The sequence below is a fragment of the Mobula hypostoma genome, chromosome 28 (genome assembly GCF_963921235.1).
Source record: "Mobula hypostoma chromosome 28, sMobHyp1.1, whole genome shotgun sequence".
Classification (NCBI taxonomy): Eukaryota; Metazoa; Chordata; class Chondrichthyes; order Myliobatiformes; family Myliobatidae; genus Mobula; species Mobula hypostoma.
The window spans coordinates 35,903,750-35,928,724 of NC_086124.1; the positions used below are offsets into that span (position 1 = coordinate 35,903,750).

The 24,975-nt window shown below is 47.4% G+C and overlaps 1 protein-coding gene across 7 annotated transcripts in view; it reads left to right on the top strand.

Moving 5' to 3' along the window:
- Window positions 1–1,214: 1,214 nt before the first annotated feature.
- LOC134339037 (myosin-10-like) overlaps window positions 1,215–24,975 on the top strand; it is a 277,554-nt gene continuing 253,793 nt past the window's right edge. For 4 of the 7 annotated variants that reach the window (XM_063035301.1, XM_063035302.1, XM_063035305.1 and 1 more), the window contains exon 1: window positions 1,215–1,347. In XM_063035301.1, coding sequence (XP_062891371.1) covers window positions 1,289–1,347 — 59 coding nt within the window. In that variant the 5' untranslated portion in view covers window positions 1,215–1,288. Of the gene's footprint in view, window positions 1,348–10,373; window positions 10,502–21,115; window positions 21,231–22,019; window positions 22,044–24,975 lie in introns of those variants that run through there. The other 3 variants (XM_063035306.1, XM_063035307.1, XM_063035308.1) reach the window with 3 other exon arrangements.

Sequence of the window (24,975 nt, forward strand, 5' to 3'; positions counted from 1 at the left end):
CATAAATTCACGACAACAAGCAATCACCATACATGATGTACAATCACCATACACAATCTACAATCACCATACATGACGTACAATCAAAACACATAATGTACAATTGCCATAGACGATGACGTACAATCACAACACAGGACATACAATCACCATCCTCGACGTACAATCACCACACAACAATGTACAATCACTTACTCTCACACTCCCATCCTTGCCCATCTCTCAGCCTACCCCTTTCCCTCCCTAACCCTCTCACCTTCCTTAGCAATCTCCTCCCTCCCTCTCCGCACCCCTTTTCTCTTTCTCTGCCTCTCTTCCTCCTCCCTCAGCTTACCTCCCTCCCCATTCCCCTTCCCCTCCCTCATATCCTCCCCCACCCCTCCTTCCCACAACCCATTCCTCACCCCCTCCCTCTCTCTGTAACCCCTACACTCCCTGTCTGTCTGTTCAAACCCCTCCCTCACCCCCTCCCTATCTCTGTAACCCCTACACTCCCCCTCCTGTTCAAATCCCTCCCTATCTCTGTAACCCTTACACTCCCCCCTCCAGTACAAACCCCTCCCTCACCCCCTCCTTATCTCTGTAACCCCTACACTCCCCCCTCCTGTTCAAACCCCTCCCTATCTCTGTAACCTCTACACTTGCCCTTCCTGTACAAACCCCTCCCTTGCCCTCCAATCCTGGCAAATATTTCCAGCTCTCCTCCCCCCCCCACCCCGGCTTCATTCCACCTTCCTGCAGCGGGGCGACTGGAACTGAACACAATACAATGCGGCCTCACCAACTGCAACATAACCTGCCAACTCCCGTACTCAGCGCCCTGACTGATGAAGGGCAGCGTGGCAAATGTCTTCTTCACTGCCCTGTCTGCTTGTGGCTCGACTTTCAAGGTTCAAAGTAAATTTATTATCGAAGTACATGTACATCACCCTGACATTCATTTTCTCTAGCTCCTTCCCTCTCACTCACTCCCATTTTTCTTCTCTGTCTCTCCCCGATTCCCTCACACTCTGATCTTCCCCCAGCCCTCCCCCTCCCCCTCGCTGCACCCCCCCCACTGTGCGACAGCGTGACGGTCCTTGACTCATCGTTCCAAGGACTCCCGGCTGAGTCACGTCAGTCCGGTGACGGATTACACGCTTTCCAAATCAAGGGGAAAACGTCACTACTGGGGCAGAGAGATCTCCCCGTCCTAATCTCTCCCTCAACAGCTGTGCAACAGTCAGAGCCCGATCCACAATCTGCAACGTATAACACAAACTGTACATATAAAAATAACAGTGAGAACATGAGTTGTCGAGTCCTTGAAAGTTTGTCCGCAGGTTGTGGAATCCGTTCAGAGTTGAGGTGAGTGAAGTTATCCCCTCTGGTTCAAGAGCTTAATGGTTAAGGGGTAGTAACTATTCCTGAAGCTGGTGGTGTGAGTCCTGAGGCTTCTGTACCTCCTTCCTAACAGCAAGAGTGAGAAGAGAGTGTGGCCTGGATGGTGGGGGTCCCTGAAGATGGATGCTGCTTTTCTGTGAGGGTGTTTCATGTAGGTGTGCTCAGTGGTGAGGAGGTCTTTACCTGCGACAGACTAGGCCGTATCCACTACTTTTGTAGGATTTTCCGTTCCTGGGCATTGGTGTTTCCATGCCAGGCTTTGATGCAGCCAGTCAATATACTCCCCTCTCCCCATAGAAGCTTGTCAGAGTTTTAGATGACATGCTGAATCTTTGCAAACTTCCAAGCAGAGGCACTGTCTTGTGTTCATTGTAATGGCACTTGCGTGCTGAACCCAGGGCAGTTCCTCTGAAGTGATCACGCTGAAGAATTTAGAGTGGCTGGCCCACTCCACCTCGGATCCCCTGATGTGGACCATGGCCCATGGACCTCTGGTTTCCTCTTGCTGTAGTATATAATCAGCTCTTTGGTTTTGCTGACATTGAGGGAGATTAAAGTTCAGCTAAACTTAAGAGCTGATTGTTGACTTCAGGAGGAGGAATAAAAATAGAGACACTGCCGTGCCTGACAGCTCCATGCTGGTCCCGGGACAGATCCTCTGATATGATAACACCATGGAATTCAATGTCACTGACCCCTCCACCTCCGGTCCCCTGACGAGGTCCAGCTCAGAGACTTCTGGAAAGATCCAGAAGCTCTTCAAACAGTCGGAAGGAGATTGACCCAGTGACAGAGCTGCCATTCCGTACAGTTTCCCTTGCATTCCTGGGAGTACAGAAGAATGAGATGAGAGTCTTATTGAGGTTCCCAGTCAGGCAGACGTCAGGATAGTTCCACTGGTGTGAGAGTCCCAGATTAGTTCCAACCTGGTTACAAGACGGAGAGGAGGGGAGAGACTGCTATTTAAAACTAAGGTATGTGAAAAACTTCTGCTCTTGCAGGCTGGGGAGTCCAGGGAATTCTTTACCCAGGGATTGGCAGGGTCTGGCTGACTAGGAGGAATATGTGGTGATAGAAAGCGAAGGGAGAGAGAAGTTTACTTAGTGTGAACGGGGATGGGATAGAGTAGATGCTATCTGTGGCAGGTCTGCCAGCGTAGGAGGGGCCGAATTTCCTTTATCCTTATTTAGAAATAAGACACTTCCGGACCGTCGAGCTGTGCTATCCAGACACACTGATTTAACCCTAGCCTAACTGCAATGATAGTTAACCCGCGAGATGGCTTTTTAGAACAGCTTGCTGTTGAGCCCACCAGGGGATCGGCTGTACTGGATTGGGTATTGTGTAATGAATCAGAGGTGATTAGAGAGATTGAAGTGAAAGAACCCTTAGGAGGCAGTGATCATAACATGATTGAATTCACTGTGAAATTTGAAAAAGAGAAGCCGGAATCTGATGTGTCGGTATTTCAGTGGAGTAAAGGAAATTACAGTGGCATGAGAGAGGAACTGGCTAAAGTTGACTGGAAAGGGACACTGGCCGGAAAGACGGCAGAGCAGCAGTGGCTGGAGTTTATGCGAGAAGTGAGGAAGGTGCAAGACAGGTATATTCCAAAAAAGAAGAAATTTTCGAATGGAAAAAGGATGCAACCATGGTTGACAAGAGAAGTCAAAAGCCAAAGTTAAAGCAAAGGAGAGGGAAGCAAGGGAAGCAAAAATTAGTGGGAAGACAGAGGATCGGGTTTTTAAAACCTCACAAAAGGAAACCAAGAAGGTCATTAAGAGGGAAAAGATTAACTATGAAAGGAAGCTAGCAAATAATATCAAAGAGGATACTAAAAGCTTTTTCAAGTATATAAAGAGTAAAAGACAGGTGAGAATAGACATAGGACTGATAGAAAATGATGCTGGAGAATGGGAGATAAGGAGATGGTGGCAAAACTGAACGAGTATTTTGCATCAGTCTTCATTGAGGAAGACATCAGCAGTATACCAGACACTCAAGGATGTCAGGGAAGAGAAGTGTGCTCAGTCATAATTACGACAGAGAAAGTACTCAGGAAGCTGAATAGTCTAAAGGTAGATAACTCTCCCTGACCAGATGGAATGCACCCTTGTGCTCTGAAGGAAGTAGCTGTGGAGATTGCAGAGGTATTAGCAATGATCTTTCAATGGGGAAAGAATTCAAAGTTCGGAGATGCAACGGGACTTGGGAGTCCTCGTACAGGATACCCTTAAAGTTAACCTCCAGGTTGAGTCAGTAGTGAAGAAGGCGAATGCAATGTTGGCATTCATTTCTAGAGGAATAGAGTATAGGAGCAGGGATGTGATGTTGAGGCTCTATAAGGTGCTGGTGAGACCCCACTTGGAGTACTGTGGGCAGTTTTGGTCTCCTTATTTAAGAAAGGATGTGCTGACGTTAGAGAGGGTATGGAGAAGATTCACTAGAATGATTCCGGGAATGAGAGGGTTAACATATGAGGAACGTTTGTCCGCTCTTGGACTGTATTCCTTGGAGTTTAGAAGAATGAGGGGAGACCTCATAGAAACATTTTGAATGTTGAAAGGCGTGGACAGAGTGGATGTGGTAAAGTTGCTTCCCATGATGGGGGAGTCTAGTACGAGAGGGCATGACTTAAGGATTGAAGGGCGCCCATTCAGAACAGAAATGCGAAGAAATTTTTTTAGTCAGAGGATGGTGAATCTATGGAATTTGTTGCCACGGGCAGCAGTGGAGGCCAAGTCATTGGGTGCATTTAAGGCAGAGATTGATCGGTATCTGAGTAGCCAGGGCATCAAAGGTTATGGTGAGAAGGCAGGGGAGTGGGACTAAATGGGGGATTGGATCAGCTCATGATAAAATGGCGGAGCAGACTCGATGGGCCGAATGGCCGACTTCTGCTCCTTTGTCTTATGGTCTTATGGTCTAACCGGTACCTGTTTGGACTGTGGGAGGAAAGCAGAGCACTCAGAGGAAAGTCACACATTCATAGAAAGGAACATATTCCAGAGGATACCAGAACAGAATTCTGAACTCCAGCGCTCCGAGCTGTAATAGATTCTGCCAGACGTGGCTCAGGCAGCACCTTTGTCTTATGGTCTTATGGTCATTTTTGAAAGATCATTGCTAATACTGCCACAATATCTACCACTACCATGAAGGAATTAACTACTGAGTCAGTGTGGGTGGAAGTCAGAAACAGGAAAGGGGCAATAATTCTACAGGGTGTTTTTTTAGACCCCCCCCCCCAATAGTAATAGAGACATCGAGGAGCAGATGGGGAGGCAGATTCTGGAACGGCGCAATAATAATAGGGCTGTTGTGATGGGAGATTTTAACTTTCCTAATATTGACTGGCATCTCCTTAAAGCAAGGGGCTTAGATGAGGTGCAATTTGTTAGGTGTGTATAGGAAGGTTTCCTGACGCAGTATGTAGATAAGCCAACCAGAAGAGATGCTGTACTTGATCTGGTATTGGGAAATGAACCTGGTCACAACTTTATCTCCTTTACCATAGCGTCGAAGAAGGTTAGGAGCCGACAATTTGGGAAAACATTTAACTGGAGAAGGGGGAAATATGATGCTATTAGACAGGAACTTGGGAGCAGATGTTCTCAGGGAAATGCACGGCAGAAATGTGGCAAAAGTTCAGGGAACATTTGCATGGAGTTCTGCATAGGTATGTTCCATTGAGGCAGGGAAAGGATGGCAGGGTAAAAGAACCATGATGTACAAAGGATATGGAAAACCTGGTTAAGAAGAAAAGAAAAGCTTACAAAAGGTTCAAGAAACTAGGTACTGATAAGAGTTCTAGAAAATTACAGGGTTGCCAGGAAGGAGTTTAAGAATGGGATTAGGAGAGCCAGGAGTCATGAGAAGGCTTTGGTGAGCAGGATTAAGGAAAACCCCAAGGCATTCTACAAGTATATGAAGAGCAAGAGGATGAGCCGTGTGAGAATAGGACCAATCCTGCAATAGTGGAAACGTGTGCATGGAGTCGGAGGAGGTAGTGGAGATACTTAATGAATGCTTCACTTCAGTATTCACCAAGGAAAAAGACCTTGGCAATTGTGGGTTTGACTTACAGCAGACTGAAACACTTGAGCATATAGACATTAGGAAAGGGGATGTGCTGGAGCTTTTGAAAGGTACTAAGTTAGATAAGTCGCCAGGACCAGACGAGATATACCCCAGGCTACTGTGGAAAAAGGAGGAAGGAGATAGCTGAGCCTCTGGGGCTGTTCTTTACATCATCAATAGGGACAGGAGAAATACCAGAGAAACAGAGGGTTGCAAATGTTGTTCCCTTGTTCAAGGAAGTGAGTAGAAATAGCCCAGGAAATTATAGACCAGTGAGACTTACTTCAGTAAGTTGTTGGAGAAGATCCTGAGGCAGGATTTATGAGCATTTGGAGAGACAAAATCTGATTAGGGATAGTCAGCATGGCTTTGTCAAGGGCAGGTCTGCCTTATGAGCCTGATTGAATTCTTTGAGGATGTAACAAAACACATTAAGGTAGAGCAGTAGATGTAGTGTATATGGATTTTTTTTTTATTATTAAGTGCAGAAATGCTGATCAAGCAAACTAGTTCCCAAAGAGAACTCTGATAGGCCAATCAGATGGTTCACTGCTGCTCAGCGATAGAACACAAAAAAAAAATCACATGTACAATTAAGAAACATTAAAAAATAGTAGAAATACTGGAGTCATGATGATCATGATGAAGTCTGCTGGAGAGAGACATTTATACACATGCTGTCCTCCATAATTCAAAGAGATTGAAGGATAAGGTTGCAGGGTGACAAAACGTGGCAGGAGCACTTGGAACTAAAAACTAATCCCTAAGCACCTGTTCTTTCCGCACTGTTCTTCAGCAGTTTAAGGACTAAGTTCAGCTGGAACATAACTCACAAGTGCTCTTGAAAGTCAGGTATTAACCCTACCTACCAACAACTAAGCATTGCCATCCTGGTCCCCTTCATGATAGCTTATGAAGAAGCAACAGACTTCCCTCCCAGAGATGATAGGTGTTTGTGCACTTGACTCTTGAAGGCTTGGACCCCATCGTCGCAGATGTTTCCAACCACAGCATCTGGAAGGCTGTGGATTTCAGTAAGGCATTTAATAAGGTTCTCAATGTAAAGCTCATTCAGAAAGTAAGGTGGCATGAGATCCAAGGAGACATCGCTTGGTGGATCCAGAACTGGCTTGTCCACAGAAGGCAAAGGGTGGTTGTAGATGGTTCGTATTCTGCTTGGAGAACGGTGACCGGTGGTGTGCCTCAGGGATCTGTTCTGGGACCCCTCCTCTTTGTGATTTTTATAAATGACCTGGATGAATAAGTAGAAGGGTGGGTTAGTAAGTTTGCTGATGACACAAAAGTTGGGGATGTTGTGGACAGTCTCGAGGGTTATCAGAAGTTACAGCGGGACAGCGATAGGATGCAGAACCGGGCTGAGAAGTGTGAGATGGAGTTCAACCCAGATAAGTGTGAAGTGGTAGGTCAGCTATCTCATTGGCATTCAACAAACTCACCCTCTTGAGATGTGTTACCAACCTGATTTTCCCAAATGACCTACATGTTGAAATCTTTCATGACTATCATAACATTGCCCTTTTGACATGCTTTTTCTATTTCCTGTTGTAATCTGTGGTCCACATCCCAGTTACTGTTGGGAGGCCTGTATATAACTGCCATCAGGGTCCTTTTACCGGTTTCTTAACTCAGTGAACAAGGATTCAACATCTTCCAATCCCATATCACATCTTTCTATGGATTTGATGCCATTTTTTACCAGCAGAGCCATGCCATCCCCTCTGCCTATCTTCCTATCCATATAACCTTAGACATTCAGCTCCCAACCACAAACATCCTTCAGCCACAATTCAGTGATGGCCACAACACCATACCTGACCATCTGTAATAATGCAACAAGATCATCCACCTTATTTCTTATACTCCGTGCATTGAGATATAACACTTTGAGTGCTGCATTTGCTATACTTTTTGATTCTGCATTCCTAATGCACTCTGCTGGCTGCAATTATGTCCCATCACCTGACTGTCCTTCATGTCTGACGCACACTATCTGTCCTATCCTGAGTCCCTTTACTCTGGTTCAGGTGCAACCCGTCACTTTTGAACAGGTTATGCCTCCCCCATAACAGATTCCAATGATCCAAGAACCTGAAGCCCTGTTCCCTGCACCAGCTTCTCAGCCACACATTTATCTGCCAAATCATCCTGTTTCTACTCTCGCTGGCAGGTGGCACAGGTAGCAATCCAGAAATTACTACCCAGGAGGTCCTGCTTCTCAGCTCTTTAAATTCTCTTTTCAGGAACTCTTTGCTTTTCTTTCTTATGTCATTGTGACATGCTGAGCTGTGTCCACAACTCTCTGCAGTTTCTTGTGGTCAAGGGTAGAGCAATTGCTGTACTGAGCCGTGATGCATGCAGGTGGTTATGAAGTGGATGAAAAATCCCAGTGTGAATGGCGGGTCACTGGCCCATCTTCCCCACAGGCTGTGGCGGGCAGAGAGGGGTTAGCATTTCCTAAGACTCCAAACCCACCTCCCATGAGATATGTGTCTGCGCTGGAGGGGAAGGGGACCAGGGTGTGGTCAAATGCGGGGCCAAAGGTCAATAGACAGTAGGTGGAGTAGGCCATTCGGCCCTTCGAGCCAACACCACCATTCACTGTGATCATGGCTGATCATCCACTATCAATATCCAGTTCCTGCCTTATCCCATAACCTTTTATCCCACTATCTTGAAGAGCTCTATCCATCTCTTTTTTGAAAGCATTCAGAGACTTGGCCTCCACAGCCTTCTGGGGCAGAGCATTCCATCTATCCACCACTCTCTGGGTGAAAAAGTTTTTCCTCATCTCCGTTCTAAATGGCCTACCCCTTATTCTTAAACCGTGGCCTCTGGTTCTGGACTCCATCAGCAGGAACATGCTTCCTGCCTGCAGCGTGTCCAATCCCTTAATAATCTTATATGTTTCAATAAGATCCCCTCTCAGCCTTCTAAATTCCAGAGTATACAAGCCCAGTCGCTCCAATCTTTCGACATATGACAGTCCCACCATCCCAGGAATTAACCTTGTGAACCTATGCTGCACTCCCTCAATAGCAAGAATGTCCTCCCTCAAATTTGCAGACCAAAACTGCACACAGTACTCCAGGTGTGGTCTCACCAGGGCCCTGTACAGCTGCAGAAGGACCTCTTTGCTCTTATACTCAATTCCCCTTGTTATGAAGGCCAGCTGTTTTCACTGCCTGTTGTACTTGCATGCTTGCTTTCAGTGACTGATGTACAAGAACACCTAGATCTCGTTGTGCTTCCCCTTTTCCTAACTTGACTCCATTTAGATAATAATCTGCCTACCCGTTCTTACCACCAAAGTGGATGACCTCACATTTATCCACATTAAACTACATCTGCCCACTCACCCAGCCTGTCCAAGTCACCCTGCATTCTCATAACATCCTCCTCACATTTCACACTGCCTCCCAGCTTTGTGTTATCAGCAAATTTGCTAATGTTACTTTTAATTCCCTCATCTAAATCATTAATATATATTGTAAACAGCTGCGGTCCCAGCACTGAACCCTGCGGTACCCCACTGGTCACTGCCTGCCATTCCGAAAGGGACCCGTTAATTGCTACTCTGTTTTCTGTCAGCCAGCCAATTTTCAATCCATGTCAGTACTCTGACCCCAATACCATGTGCCCTAATTTTGCCCACTAATCTCCTATGTGGGACTTTATCAAAGGCTTTCTGAAAGTCCAGGTACACTACATCCACTGGCTCTCCCTTGTCCATCTTCATAGTTACATCCTTAAAAAATTCCAGATTAGTCAAGCACGATTTCCCCTTTGTAAATCCATGCTGACCCGGACCAATCCTGTTACTACTATCCAGATGTGTCATAATTTCATCTTTTATAATTGACTCCAGCATCTTTCCCACCACCGACATCAGGCTAAGTGGTCTATAATTCCCTGTTTTCTCTCTCCCTCCATTCTTGAAGAGTGGGACAACATTAGCCACCTTCCAATCCACAGGAGCTGATCCTGAATCTATAGAACATTGGAAGATGATTACCAATGCATCCACGATTTCTAAAGCCACCTCCTTAAGTACCCTGGGATGCAGACCATCAGGTCCCGGGGACTTATCCGCCTTCAGACCCAACAACTTATCCAACACCATTTGTAGAAGGGAGAAGTCGAGGGGAGGGGGGACAAGAGTTGGTGAGGGAGGGAGTGGTCAATGAGAGAGAAACGAGGTCAGGGGTGGGGGAAAGGCCACGGGATGGTCAGTGAGAGGGAAAGGGTAGAGGTTAAGGGACACATCAGTGAGCAGAGAGGAAAAGGGCAAAGGACAGGGGGTGGTCAATGAGAGCGGGAGAGGGGAAAGGTCAAAAGATGTTTTGTAAGAGAGAACAGTCAAGGGAGGTCTATGACAAGGAAAAGTTCGGGGTGGGAGAGGACCAAAGGTGGTGAAACCACTCCATTGCGGTTTGACTGCAGTCCTCAAGCCCACTCACCTCTTCTCCTGCCTCCTCATTGCGTTAAAAAGCGCTTCCCTGCAGCTAATCACCCCGGCCTCGCATCTTATTGGCAAATCTCTCTAATCAATCAGAGCTTCCGAGCAGGGAGTGGTCAATAAGTCCATCAATCAAACGGAGACGTGCTGTCCCACCCCGCCACCCGAGCCCGAGCGCGCACACGCGCTGCACTCCACAGCCGCTCATTGGCATGGATCCGTCACCCGTAGCAACGAGCTGCTGGGCGGGCGCTGACCCCGATAGGCTGCAGCCTTCCCACTCGCGCCAATAGATCGAGTCACTTGGGGGGAAAATACGGTCTGCTCTTCTATTGGACCAACCCGCATCCGTCATCGATGGACCAGTGCAGGATTGGTTGGGAGGTGTAGAGCGCCCCTCCTATCCGTCGGCTCCGCGGCGTCCGCCTTTCAGAGCAGCCGCGGCGGCGCAAGAGGGCGGAGCGGCGGTTTTTTGCGAGGCGGTACCGCAAGCCCGGCCTCCGCCCCTCGGCCGAGTCCAGCGCAGTGCGACCCGAGTCGTGTCAGGGCCAGAGCCGGCAGGTGAGCAACTCAGCTGTTTGCAGAGCCGCTCGCCCATTCACTTTGCACCGGATCCGCGGCGTCCAGGCGTCCAGGTTGCATGTTCCCAGTTGCCCCCCTCATGACATTTTCCTGCGGCCAAGTTGCAGCCCCTCCATCCGATTGGTTTTTCTCTCTCTTCTGGCATTGCATGCAGCGGTTGCTATTATTTGCATCTGCTCTTCCTGCACAGGAGGTTTAACATTTCAAAATATTTCGCATTCTCCTGCAAGGTACTAAATGCAGTGGGGTTAGGGGCGCATTTCCCGCAGAGTTTACCTCCTTGCATTTCTTAACTGTGCACAGTGTAAAAGTATTCCTGCACGAGAGAATTTGTGTGTCACTTTGTACATCAAATTTTATTTAAAATTACACACTGCTCAGTGTATTTGATGTTTTGCATGGGGTGGGAAGGAAGCAGGAGGGAATTGCAGAGAGATTGGATTAGTTATTTGTATGTTTTGGTGCATGAGAGGATTTGAATTTTTTTTTCTATCCTGTCGCTTGGACGGCGGGGGCTGAGGGTGACATTTTTCGGGGGTATTTTCTAAATCTGGTTCACTTGGCATAGACGTCAGCCTTTGCGTCTAAGTCATCTCCATGCCTGCGTTACAATGCACATCTGATTTACTTCGCAGTGGTACCACGTAAATTATTTGCAAGGTGGCTACTGTCATATCTTGTGTGGCCACTTTCTAGGACGGGGCAATTTTTTCATGAAATGTTCCTGCATATCTGCGTTATATAGCTTGCATTTTGAATTATTGATGCATTTTTTTCCTGATGACCTGCATCTGTTATTCCTGCGAGTGTTTGGGAAGGAAAGGAGGGGAGGGGGCGGAATTTGTATCAAGATGCCTGACGTTTTTTTGTGTGGGGGCATTTGCTTGTGGTCATCTGCAATTACCTTGCAGTTGTCTAAATTCCTCGTTCTGTACCGGAGGAGCGTTGCGGCGAACGTTGCGGTTAGCTGCGAGGTTGCATTTAGAATAGTACAGCGGAAGAACCGGCCCTTCGTCCATTTTCCCCCCTCATTCATGTGGCGATCAAAACATGTCTTAAAAAGTCTTTAATGTGTCTGCCTCCCCGCAGCGCATTCCAGGCATCCACCACTCTACGTGTGTGTAAAAAAAACACACACAACATTTGGGCTTCCCATCTCCTTTGAATCTGAAATGCATGCCCTCTGGTATGAGACATTTAAACCCTTGCAAGTATACTGACTGTCTGTGTGAGCGTCAGCCTCCGCCGCTCTAGAGCAAACAACCCAAGTTTGTCCACTCTCTCCTTGTAGCTCACGCCCTCTAATCCAGGCAGCATCTTTGCTCTTTGAAAGGTGGGAGGGGGATTATCCTTTGCTTAGGTGACACTGATCGCATCTCTCTCCGTTTCTCTCCAGTGTACACCTCTCACTCACTTCGGCCCACGCCCCTCTCTCTTCCCGCCCTAGTATGTACCTGTTGTCAGTTAGCGAAGCCCATCGCACTCACTGGGGCACAGGCCTCCGACAGCAGCTCCCCGGGTCCTCTGTACTCTGCCGACAGCAGGTTGATGCTTTCACCCTTTCACCCCACGACCTCGTACCCCGTGATGAAGTCTCGGGAGCTTCTGTAGCGCTGTGTTTTAACAGGATGGCGTTGGTAGCCCCATGCCCAGCCCAAGGTTTGAGATCGGATTTCTCAAACTAGATGACTTTAGGACTTGTTCGTGGCAGCAATTTGTAGAGTATTCGCTGATGTCAGGAAAGAAATTAGGTGGGCAGAAGAAGTTTGTGTTGGTACGATTAGGGAGAACCCAGAAATATCCCTTGCCAGCAGGTAGCAAGAGTGTGGACAGGTGGGCATGTATGTATGGAGAAGGGGGATTTTCATGGTGAATGCCTTGCCTTGGAGAAAAGTTCAAAGTACATGTGTTACCAAATACAAACTTAGTTTTCTTGTGGGCATTCACAGGAAAATGAATAAAATCAGTGAAATACTGCATCCAAAAGGACAAACAACCAGAGTGCAAAAACCAGCAAGCTGTACAAATAGGAAAAGAAATAATAGCAATAAATAAAAAAACATATCAAGAACGTGGGATGAAAAGTCCTTGAAAGTGAGTCTGTCATGTTTGACCTCTGTTTACTTTCTGAGCCGTAGCGTTCTTCCAGGAGTCAGGAATGATGAGCAGTTTTAATTCCAAGATTTCAGCTTATTTTGGAGTACATGCAAACATACAAATACTCATCAAACTGAATAAAGAGCTGAGAAATGATGGAATGGATGTGAAGACAAAAGGAATAAAGAAGCCAAGATGGCACCTCTGGAAAATCCATCACTTTTATAATAAGATGAGGAAAATTCCTTCGATAAGAATAAACTAGTTAATAGGCTACATAATTAAAACAGTGACATCAGGTGGGTGATGTGCTAATACTTAGCCAATGAAAAATAAGACAGGTGATAAACTGTTAGTTTAGCTGCTATACCACTTTCTGCCAGTGAGTGTGAAAAACACAGGAGTTTGTTTAAAAAGTATTTTTTTTAAACCACAACAGTAGTTTGTGGGAGCAGTTCAGTGATGGGGTGAGGGAAGTTATCCCCACTGGTTCAAGAGCCTGGTGGTTTAGGGGTAGTAACCATTCCTAAAGCTGGCGGTGCGAGTCCTGAGGCTCCTGTACCACCTTCCTGATGTCAGTGAGAAGAGGGCCTGGGTGTTGGGGGCTCCTGCGACAGCGCTCTGTGTCGACGTGCTCAATGGTGGAATGAGTGAAAAGAAGTATTCAGTGATAGTCTAGCACTGCCAGAGTTAGAGGTTGAACAGGCTCATCGGAAACCTTTTAAAAGGGTCAGTGCGAAGCCGTTACTGCTCGGGTTGTTGGCGTTTCTGACGTCCGGCGCGATGTCGCTTTCTGTATGATTTCCCTGTGACCACGTGGGTTTCCTCCAGGAGCTCCAGTTTCCTCGCACAGTCCGTAGGTGTGCCGGTTAGGAGGTTAATTGGTCATTGTAAACTGCCCTGTGATTGGACTGGGGTTAAATCGGTGGGTTGCTGGGTCGTTCGGCTCTTTGGACTGGAAAGCCCTGTTCCACACTGTATCCCTAAACCTGGGAACTGAAGGCCTGTGAGCCTGATTGGTAAATGGTGAAGTTATTGGAGGAATTTCTGAGGGACAGCATCTTCCAACGTTTGGAAAGAGCCATTGAGCACATCAGCAGGAAAGCAGCATCCAATGTTGGGGACCCCTGCCAGCAGGACGTGCTCTCTTGCTGCTGCCATCAGGAAGAAGGTATAGGAGCCTTGGGACCCACATCACCAGCTCCATTAACAGCCCTCATCAATCAGGATCTTGAACCAAATGGGGTAACTTCACTCAACTTCATTTGCCCCATCACTGAAATGTTCCCACAACCTGTGGACTCACTGTCAAGGATTCTTCAAATCATGTTCTTGATCTGTTTGCTTATTTATTTATAATAATTTACTTTTGTATTTGCAGAATTTGTTGTCTTTTGTACTGGGTGAACATCCAGGTCGGTGCAGTCTTCCATTGATTCTGTTATGGTTATTATTCTGTTGTGGGTTTAGATTTAGATTGTGGGTTTATAATTAAGTTCCTTTAATATCAGGGAATATATATAGTATACTCTTCACAGATGTACTCTCCACATTGAGTGAACCCACAATAAAATGAACCTCAGGGTCGTACATGGTGACATATGTACCTTGATAATAAATTTTCTTTGAACTTTAACACTGTTAGTCAGCACAACTTTGAATGGGGAAATATGATCATTCTCTTAGATTATAAGGAGGTAATGTGGCCACGAGGCTGGTGGCCTGTCCTGGGGTTAAACGACTGTGTGTAAGGAACAGAGTTTGATTTTACTGTTGTGTTCTGTTGCACATTGGGGTGTGCTATGCTACACCAGACTGTGTGGCGACACTTGTAGGTTGCCCCTGGCACACCCTCGGGTGTGTTGGTTGTTAACGCATTCCACTGTACACTTGACTAATAACACGAATCGTGGGAGAGATCAGATGTAGGTAGGACAGGGGATGTGGGCTGTCGGCAAGAATTGAGATTGTTTAACGTCATTTCCGGTACACAGCATGAAGGAGAACAAAGTATTCGTTACTCCAGATCCGCTGCACCACAAAAAAACCCCAATAAAATAAAGAACAGAATAAAAAAAAAACATAGAGATGGCCTATTATATTGTATATCCACAAAGTGACACTGACTGTACATAAGGTGACTGACAGGAAATGATAAAGTAGTGGTGGTTGGAGGTGTGGAGGGGTGGGTTACTGGGTGGAGGTGTTGGTCAGCTTGGGGAAAGGAACAGTTTTTGAGTCTGGAGGCCCTGGCATAGATACTACGTAGCCTCCTCCCTGATGGCAGGTGGGACAGACAGTCCATGAGCAGGGTGGGTGGGATCCTTCCTGATGTTACTGGCCCTTTTCCAGCATCTGATGGTAGGTAGGCTGGTGCAGGTGACGTGTTGGGCAGTTTTGACTACCTCTTGTAGAGCCTCTGCATGGAAATACCTGTTGTATGGAATTTTCTTTTGACCAGGTCCCACTTGGGAGCGTAATCTGGATGGCAGGGTGAGGCAGTTGATTGGAATTTATTATTGTCGTACAAGAGGTACAGTGAAAAATATTTTGTATGCCATTCATACTAATCATTGCCTTGAGGTAGAACAAGGGAAAACAAGAGTGCAGAATAAAGTGTTACAGTTACAGAGAAAGGGCAGTGCAGGCAGACAATAAGCTGCAAGGGTCACGACGAGGTAGATTGTGAGCTCAAGAGTCCATCTTATCGTACTGGGGGACCGTTCAATAGTCTGATAACAGCGGGGTAGAAGCTGTCCTCATACTGGGGGACTGTTCAATAGTCTGATAACAGTGGGGTAGAAGCTGTCCTTGTACTGGGGGACTGTTCAATAGTCTGATAACAGCGGGGTAGAAGCTGTCCTCGAGCCTGGTGGGACGTGCTCTCAGGCTTTTGTATCTTCTGCCCGATGGGGGTGGGGGGGGGAGAGAGAGAGAATGTCCGGTGTGGGTGGGGGTATTTGATCACACTGTCTGTTTTACTGAGACAGTGGGAAGTGTAGACAGAGTCCATGGAGGGGAGGCTGGTTTCCGTGATGTGCTGAGCTGTTTCCACAACTCTCTGCGGTTTCCTGCGGTCCCGGGCGGAGCAGTTGCCGTACCGAGCCGTGGTGGTATAAAGCACAGGTGATGGTGGAAGGTGTGCCCGAGGACATACTGCATGTTATTTATAGAAATAATTTGGATGAGAATATATAGGGCATGGTTAGTAAGTTTGCATATGTCACTAAAAGTGGAGGTGTCCTCAGCAGTGAGGGACCTTCCTCAGCTGAGGAGCAACAAATGCAGTTTAATTCAGATCAGCGTGAAGGGTTGTGTTCCGAAAACCAGGACGGGATTCTCAGGGACCTTGGGAGTGTTGAGGAACTGAGTGACCCAAAGGTACAGGGACAGGGTTCCCTAAAAATGACACACTGACCTTTATCAGTCAGGGCACTGAGTACAGGAGTCGGGATGTTATGTTGCAGTTGTACAAAACGTTGGTGAGGCCGCACGTGGAGTATTGTGTTCAGTTCTGGTCCCCCGCTGCAGGAAAGATGCCATTGAGCTGGAAAGAGTGCAGAGGAGATTTACGAGGATGTTTCCGGGATTTGAGAGCTGAATTATGGAGAGAGGTCGGACAGGTTAGGACTTTATTCCTTGGAGCGTTGGAGACTGAGGGGGGCCTTACAGAGGTGTGTAAAACCACGAGGGGCACAGATAGAGTGAATGTGCACAGTCTTTTTCTCCAGGGCTGGGCAATCAAGATCCAGAGGGCACAGGTTTAAGGTGAGAGGGGGAAAGAGTTTTAATAATGACCTGGGGGTAACTTTTTCACCCAGAGGGGGGTCCGTCTATGGAACGAGCTGCCAGAGGAAGTGGTTGAGGCTGGAACATTGACAACATTTAAAAGGCACTTGGACAGGTATATGGATAAGGAAGGGTTTAGAACCAGAGTTCCAAAACTGGGATCCACAGATCCCTTGGTCTATGGCATAACACAGGTTGGGAATTTCTGGTTTAGAGGGATACGGGGCAATCATGGGCAAATGAGCTTCCACTATTACCCCAGTAACCCGTTCCAAGTACCACCTATTCTCTGCGTATAGAAACATTCATGTTGCCTTTAAACAGCCCCCTCGAAGCTTAAAAAACACGTCCTCTGGTATTAGACATTTCCACTCTGAGGGAGAAGGATAGCAGCTGTCTACTCTATTTGTGTCTCCTTCAGGTCTCCCCTCAGCCTCCTTAGGAAACAACCCAAGTTTGTCAAACCTCTCCTTATAGTTCATGCCCTCTAATCCAGGCAGCATCCTGGTGAACCTCTTCTGCACCCTCTCCAAAGCCCCCCACTCCCTCCTGTTACAGGGAGACCAGAACTGCACACTGTACTCTGAGTGTGAACATAGAATAGTACAGCACAGTACAGGCCCTTTGGCCCACAATGTTGTGCCGACCCTCAAACCCTGCCTCCCATATAACCCCCCACCTTAAATTCCTCCATATACCTGTCTAGTAGTCTCTTAAACTTCACGAGTGTATCTGTCTCCACCACTGACTCAGGCAGTGTATTCCACGCACCAACCACTCTCTGAGTAAAAAAACCTTCCTCTAATATCCCCCTTGAACTTCCCACCCCTTTCCTTAAAGCCATGTCCTCTTGTATTGAGCAGTGGTGCCCTGGGGAAGAGGTGCTGACTATCCACTCTATCTATTCCTCTTATCCTCCTTCTCTCCAAAGAGTAAAGCCCTAACTCCCTTAATCTCTGATCATAATGCATACTCTCAAAACTAGGCAGCATCCTGGTAAATCTCCTCTGTACCCTTTCCAATGCTTCCACATCCTTCCTATAGTGAGGCGACCAGAACTGGACACAGTACTCCGATTGTGGACTAACCAGAGTTTTATAGTGCTGCATCATTACATCGCGACTCTTAAACTCTATCCCTTGACTTATGAAAGCTAACACCCCAGTGGATGTGGTATATTTGGATTTTCAAAAGGCTTTTGACAAGGTCCCACACAGGAGATTAGTGTGCAAACTTAAAGCACACAGTATTGGGGGTAAGGTATTGATGTGGATAGAGAATTGGTTAGCAGACAGGAAGCAAAGAGTGGGAATAAACGGGACCTTTTCAGAATGGCAGGCAGTGACTAGTGGGGTACCGCAAGGCTCAGTGCTGGGACCCCAGTTGTTTACAATATATATTAATGACTTGGATGAGGGAATTAAATGCAGCATCTCCAAGTTTGCGGATGACACGAAGCTGGGTGGTAGTGTTAGCTGTGAGGAGGATGCTAAGAGGATGCAGAGTGACTTGGATAGGTTGGGTGAGTGGGCAAATTCATGGCAGATGCAATTTAATGTGGATATGAAGTTACCCACTTTGGTGGCAAAAATAGGAAAACAGATTATTATCTGAATGGTGGCTGATTAGGAAAAGGGGAGGTGCAACGAGACCTGGGTGTCATTATACACCAGTCATTGAAAGTGGGCATGCAGGTACAGCAGGCGGTGAAAAAGGCGAATGGTATGCTGGCATTTATAGCGAGAGGATTCGGGTACAGGAGCAGGGAGGTACTACTGCAGTTGTACAAGGCCTTGGTGAGACCACACCTGGAGTATTGTGTGCAGTTTTGGTCCCCTAATCTGAGGAAAGACATCCTTGCCATAGAGGGAGTACAAAGAAGGTTCAGCAGATTGATTCCTGGGATGGCAGGACTTTCATATGAAGAAAGACTGGATGAACTAGGCTTGTACTCGTTGGAATTTAGAAGATTGAGGGGGGGATCTGATTGAAACGTATAAAATCCTAAAGGGATTGGACAGGCTAGATGCAGGAAGATTGTTCCCGATGTTGGGGAAGTCCAGAACGAGGGGTCATAGTTTGAGGATAAAGGGGAAGCCTTTTAGGACCGAGATTAGGAAAAACTTCTTCACACAGAGAGTGGTGAATCTGTGGAATTCTCTGCCACAGGAAACAGTTGAGGCCAGTTCATTGGCTATATTTAAGAGGGAGTTAGATATGGCCCTTGTGGCTACGGGGTTGAGGGGGTATGGAGGGAAGGCTGGTGCAGGGTTCTGAGTTGGATGATCAGCCACGATCATAATAAATGGTGGTGCAGGCTCGAAGGGCCGAATGGCCTACTCCTGCACTTATTTTCTATAAGCTTTCTTAACTACCCTATCTACCTGTGAGGCAACTTTCAGGGATCTGTGGACATGTACCCCCAGATCCCTCTGCTCCTCCACACTACCAAGTATCCTGCCATTTATTTTGTACTCTGCCTTGGAGTTTGTCCTTCCAAAGTGTACCACCTCACACTTCTCTGGGTTGAACTCCATCTGCCACTTCTCAGCCCACTTCTGCGTCCTATCAATGTCTCTCTGCAATCTTAGACAATCCTCTACACTAACTACAACACCACCAACCTTTGTGTCGTCTGCAAACTTGCCAACCCACCCTTCTACCCCCACATCCAGGTCGTTAATAAAAATCCGAAAAGTAGAGGTCCCAGAACAGATCCTTGTGGGACACCACTAGTCACAACCCTCCAATCTGAATGTACTCCCTCCTGTGGTCTGACCAGAGTTTTATATGACTGCAATGTGACTTCCCGACTCTCATACTCAATGCCCGACTGACAAAGGCAAGTGAAAGAGTGTTCCTTGAATTTTAATTTAAATATTTGGTCTCTTGGTGGTTCTTTCCTCCACTGGTTGACCTAAGCTCAGTCGCCACTTTATTAGGTACAGGAATGGAACCCGGTGGGTAGTGTGGTCTTCTGCTGCTGTAACCCGTCCACTTCAATGTTGTGCGTGTTGTGCGTTCACTGATGCTCTCCTGCACACCACTGTTGTAATGTGTGGTTATTTGAGTGACTGCCGTCTTCCTGTCAGCTTGAAACAGTCTGGCTATTCTCCCCGACCCCTCTCATACACAAGGCATTTTCACCCACAGAACTGCAGGACAGTAAATGTTTCTTTTCTCACACCATTCTCTGTAAACTCTAGAGACTGTGGTGTGTAAAAATCCCAGGAGGTCAGCAGTTTCTGAGATACTCAAACCACCCTATCTGGCACCAACAATCATTCCATGGTCAAAGTCACTTGGATCACATTTTTCCCCCATTCTGATGTTTGGTCTGAACAACAACCGATCCTCTTGACTATGTCTACATGCTTGTATGAGTTGAGTTGCTGCCACATAATTGGTTGATTAGATATTTGCATATGTACAAGTGTACCTAATAAAGTGGCCACAGTGCATAATGTCTATATCCTCTACCCTGTTGTGGTCACTTCTCTTGTCATGTGGGTGACACCCACTCTTTACCCAAACATCCTCTGGGCTGTAAACCTGCCATTCGACTTAAAGACAGGAGCTTCTGCAGAGTTTATCCAAGTGATGTTTGGACAACAATTTATGTGCTGGGCCAGATGGAAAAGTCAGGGTGTTGGGGCCAAGGTGAGGGAGAGGCCAGTTCAGTTCACTGCTCAAGCTAAGGATCTGTGGAGATCAGTTCAGAACAATATTGGCTTGTGGTTGTTGTTTGTTAGAATTTTTTCTCTCTGTACATTGGGTGTTGGATGTTTTTTTTTAATGGGTTCCTTATTTCGTGGCTGCCTGTAAGGAGACAACTCTCACAGGGGTTAATAGATACGAAATCATACTTTGAGCTTTGTAATGCTGGAGGAACTCAGCCTGTCAGGCAGCATCTGTGGAGTGGAATAAAGAGGGGACATTTCGGGCCAAGACCTTTCTTCGAGACTGGGGCAGAAACCGGAATACAAGGGTAGGAGGAGGCAGAGGAGTACCAGGTGACAGGTGAGACCAGGTGAGGGTGGGATGAAGTGAGAAGCTGGGAGGTAAAGGGCTGAGGAATGAGGAATCTGGTAGGGAAGGAGAGTGGACCATGGGAGAAAGGGAAGGAGGAGGGGCACCGAAGGGGAACCAGGATAAGAACTAGAAAGAGAGAAGGCGGGGAGGGGAAAATTACCTGAAGTTAGAGAAATCTATGTTCATGTCATCAGGTTGGAAACGCCCCACATGGGATGAGGTGTTACTCCCCCACACTGAATTTGGCTGCATCGTGGTGGTAGAGGAGGTTGTGAACCAACATGGAATGGAAAGGGAAGTCAAATTGAAATGGTAACCACCAGGAAATCTGCTATCTGGGGTGGACAGAATGAAGCTGTTTGATTTCTTCCTTTTACCCTCCTCCCACCCCCACCGCAAACCTTCCTTCCCCTGCCATCCAGCCAGAAGCAGCCTGTGACTGTCCACGTCCTGCTACAGGAGTCAGGGTTCCTGACGTGCTCCAAACCGGTTTATCAGCTTGATGCACTTTCCCCACCCTGCCTGCCGTGCCTTTTGTTCCTGCCTTTTACAATCAAGATTTCATTTAAAAGACAATCATAAATATAAAAAGAAGACCGTGCTCACATTCACGCCCACAGCTATTTATTGCACTCTCTTGACACACTCCATCCTTACCCAGTGTGTGTGGAGGTGTTGGCTTTTCCCAAGGCAAGGCGACTCTTCTTCAGATACAGGGCACCGGTGACCTTCAACTTACCTGCTGGAACTACTAGTCTGAACGCCTGGTCATCTCAAAGTGGTGTTGCAGGTAGATGGGCGGTGAGGGTGGATTCTGGCGCTTATTCCCTGAAAGTGGAGTCACAGGTAGACAGGGTGGTGAAGAAGGCACTTGGGACGCTGCCCTTCATCAGTCAGGGCACTGAGTACAGGAGTTGGGAGGTTATGTTGCAGTTGTACAAGACGTTGGTGAGACCACACTTGGTGTATTGTGTTAAGGATGCAGAGCATGTTACCGGGATTCAAGGGACTGAGTTATGGAGAGAGGTTGTGCAGGTTGGGACTTTATTCCTTGGAGATTGAGGGGTGACCTTACGAGGGGGACAGGCAGAGTGAATGTGTGCAGCCTTTTTCCCCAGGGTCGGGCAATCAAGAGCCAGAGGGTTTAAGGTGGGGGCGGGGGGGGGAGAAAAAGAGATTTAATATGGACCCAAGGAGCAACTTTTTCACCCAGAGGGTAGCCCATTTATGGAATGAGCTGCCAGAGGAAGTGGTTGAGGCTGGTACATTAATCAGAATCAGGTTTGTGTCGTGAAAGTTATTAACTCAGCAGCAGCAGTTCAATACGTAATATAGAAGAGAAAAAATAAATAAGTAAATCAATTACAGTATACATATAGTGACAAGATTAAAAATCATGCAAAAAAGAGAAATAATACATATTTAAAAAGTGGGATAGCATTGACGGGTTCAATGTCCATTTAGGAATCGGATGGCAGAGGGGAAGAAGCTGTTCCTGAATCGCTGAGTGGAATAACGTTAAAAAGGCACTTTGACAGGAAAGATTTAGAATGGGTCACCAAGCTGGGGTCTACGGACATCTTGATCCATTGCGGAAAGAAAGGTTGGGAACCCCTGCTGTAGAGGGATACGGGGCAGATTTGAGCAGATGGGCCTGGCATGAAGGGCATCCTTTGCCTCTTTCCTATTTATCTCACTATTTGTATGTTAAGGCAAGGCACTGTGTGGTACCTGTTATCTGTTGGCAGTTGGCAGTGTGCAGGCGGAGATGTGAGCTTTTCCTCTCTCCTAGTGCCGTTATGCAGAATGCAAGATGCTGTGCTCTGTCCCTTACTTCAACACCAAACCACTGTGGTTTGAGTAGATGGCGTCCCCACCCATGTCAGTGTGTGCAAGAGTGGGAGAGCCACTGTCGGAAAGGTGACGTGGTAATGTAGTGGTTAGAATAATGCATGTCAGCGCCATCTGTTGGTGACACAGGTTCAATTCCCACAGCTCTCTGCAAGGAGTTTGTATGTTCTACCTGTGGCTGTCCCATCACACACTCCCGGTTTCAGACAGAGTGAAGCTCCCTCCACACCGTCCCATCACACACTCCCGGTTTCAGACAGAGTGAAGCTCCCTGCACGCCGTCCCATCACACACTCCCGGTTTCAGACAGAGTGAAGCTCCCTCCACACCGTCCCATCACACACTCCCGGTTTCAGACAGAGTGAAGCTCCCTCCACACCGTCCCATCACACACTCCTGGGGTCAGACAGAGTGAAGCTGCCTCCACACCGTCCCATCACACACTCCCGGGGTCAGACACAGAGTGAAGCTCCCTCCACACCGTCCCATCACACACTACTGGGGTCAGACACAGAGTGAAGCTCCCTCCACACCGTCCCATCACGCACTCCCGGGGTCAGACACAGAGTGAAGCTCCCTCCACACCGTCCCATCACACACTACTGGGGTCAGACACAGAGTGAAGCTCCCTCCACACCGTCCCATCACACACTACTGGGGTCAGACACAGAGTGAAGCTCCCTCCACACGGTCCCATCACACACTCCTGGGGTCAGACACAGAGTGAATCTCCCTCCACACCGTCCCATCACACACTCCCGGGGTCAGACACAGAATGAAGCTCCTTCCACACCGTCCCATCACACACTCCCGGAGTCAGACACAGAATGAAGCTCCCTCCACACTGTCCCATCACACACTCCTGGGGTCAGACACAGAGTGAATCTCCCTCCACACCGTCCCATCACACACTCCTGGGGTCAGACACAGAGTGAAGCTCCCTCCACACGGTCCCATCACACACTCCTGTGGTCAGACACAGAGTGAAGCGCCCTCCACACCATCCCATCACACACTCCCGGAGATGGGGTTTGAGTTAGTGAGTTAATGAGCTCTGTTGGGGCTGGAAACATGATACCACTGGCTTCCCTTTGGATTTTGGCTGGCTGCACTAAGGACACATTTCACTGTGTTTCAATATAGAGGTGTCAGCTAAAGCAAATCTTTATGTTTAAATACACAACTGTACATCGTTGGAACGGGTTCTTTGGTGCATGATGTTGAACCAGACTGGAGGGAAACAGGGTTATTTTGGCCTTTAATTAATTCTTTTTATTAAGTGCAATTGTGAACAATAGCCAGATCAGAAATGCTGATCAAGTCAACTAGTTCCCAAAGAGAACCCTGACAGGCCAATCAGATGGTTCACTGCTGCTCAGCGATAGAACACAAAACATGCACAAGGGTCTGTAGCCCTCACCTGAGCAGTGCAGCGGAGGTATGTGCTATGCATGAGCTGATCTGAAAGCATCATGTTGACTCGTAACAGATCATGTTCACGGTGGAACAGCTTGGTCAAGCACTGATGAACAAATTATACCTCCACTACCCCTATTCACATACCTTAAATCCAGACATAGGAGCAGAATTATGTCATTCAGCGCATGGAATCTGCTCCACTGTTCAATCATGGCTGATTTATTATCCCTCTCAACCCCATTCTCCTGCCTTCTCCCCAATACCCTGGTTAATCAAGAATCTGTCAACCTCCACCTTAAATATACCCAATGATTTGGCCTTTTCAGCTGTCCATGGAAATGAATTCCACAGATTCACCACTCTCTGGCTAAAGAAATTCTTCATCTTCGTTTTAAATGGACATCCCTCTATTCCAAGGCTGTGCCCTCTGGTTCTGGACTCCCCCACCGTGGGAAACATCCTCTGCACGTCAACTTTATGTAGGCCTTTCAATATTTGATAGGTTTTAATGACGCCCCCCCCCCCATTCTAAATCCTGAGTACAGGCTGAGAGCCATCAAATGCTTAAATGCCCTCCCTTTCATTTCTGGGATAATTCTTGTGAACTTCCACTGGATCCCCTCCAATGCTAGCACAACCTTTCTTAAATTCCCTGCACATCACTGTGTATGTGTAGCTGCTTCTTGAACACCTCCATTGTATCTGCCTCCATCACCAACCACTCTGTTTTTTAAAAAAAATGACCCTGCACATCTCCTTTGAACTTTCCCCCTCTCACCTTAAACACATGCCCTCTGGTATTAGACATCTCCACCCTGGGGGAACAGATACCATCGGTCTACTCCATCTGTGCCTCTCAATCTTATAAACCTTTGTCAGATCTCCATCAGCCCCTGCCACTTCAGCAAAAAACAACCAAAGTTCGTCCAACTTCTCCATTTCACTGATGCCCTTGAATCCAAGCAGGATCCTGGTGAATGTCTTCTGCACACTCCAAAGCTCCCACGCCCTTCCGGTACTGTGAAGACCAGAACGACACTCAATACTCCGAGTGGTTTGACCAGAGTTTTATATGGCTGCCACATGACTTTCCGACTCCTGTACTCAATGCCCCAACCAGCCTGCCCACCATCAGGGAGACACATACAGAAAAGTGCTAGAAAAGGGCCAGTAACATCAGGAAGGAGCCTGTCCACCCTGCTCATGGACTGTTTGTCCCACTCCTGTCAGGAGGCTACGTAGCAACCACACCAGGACCACCAGAC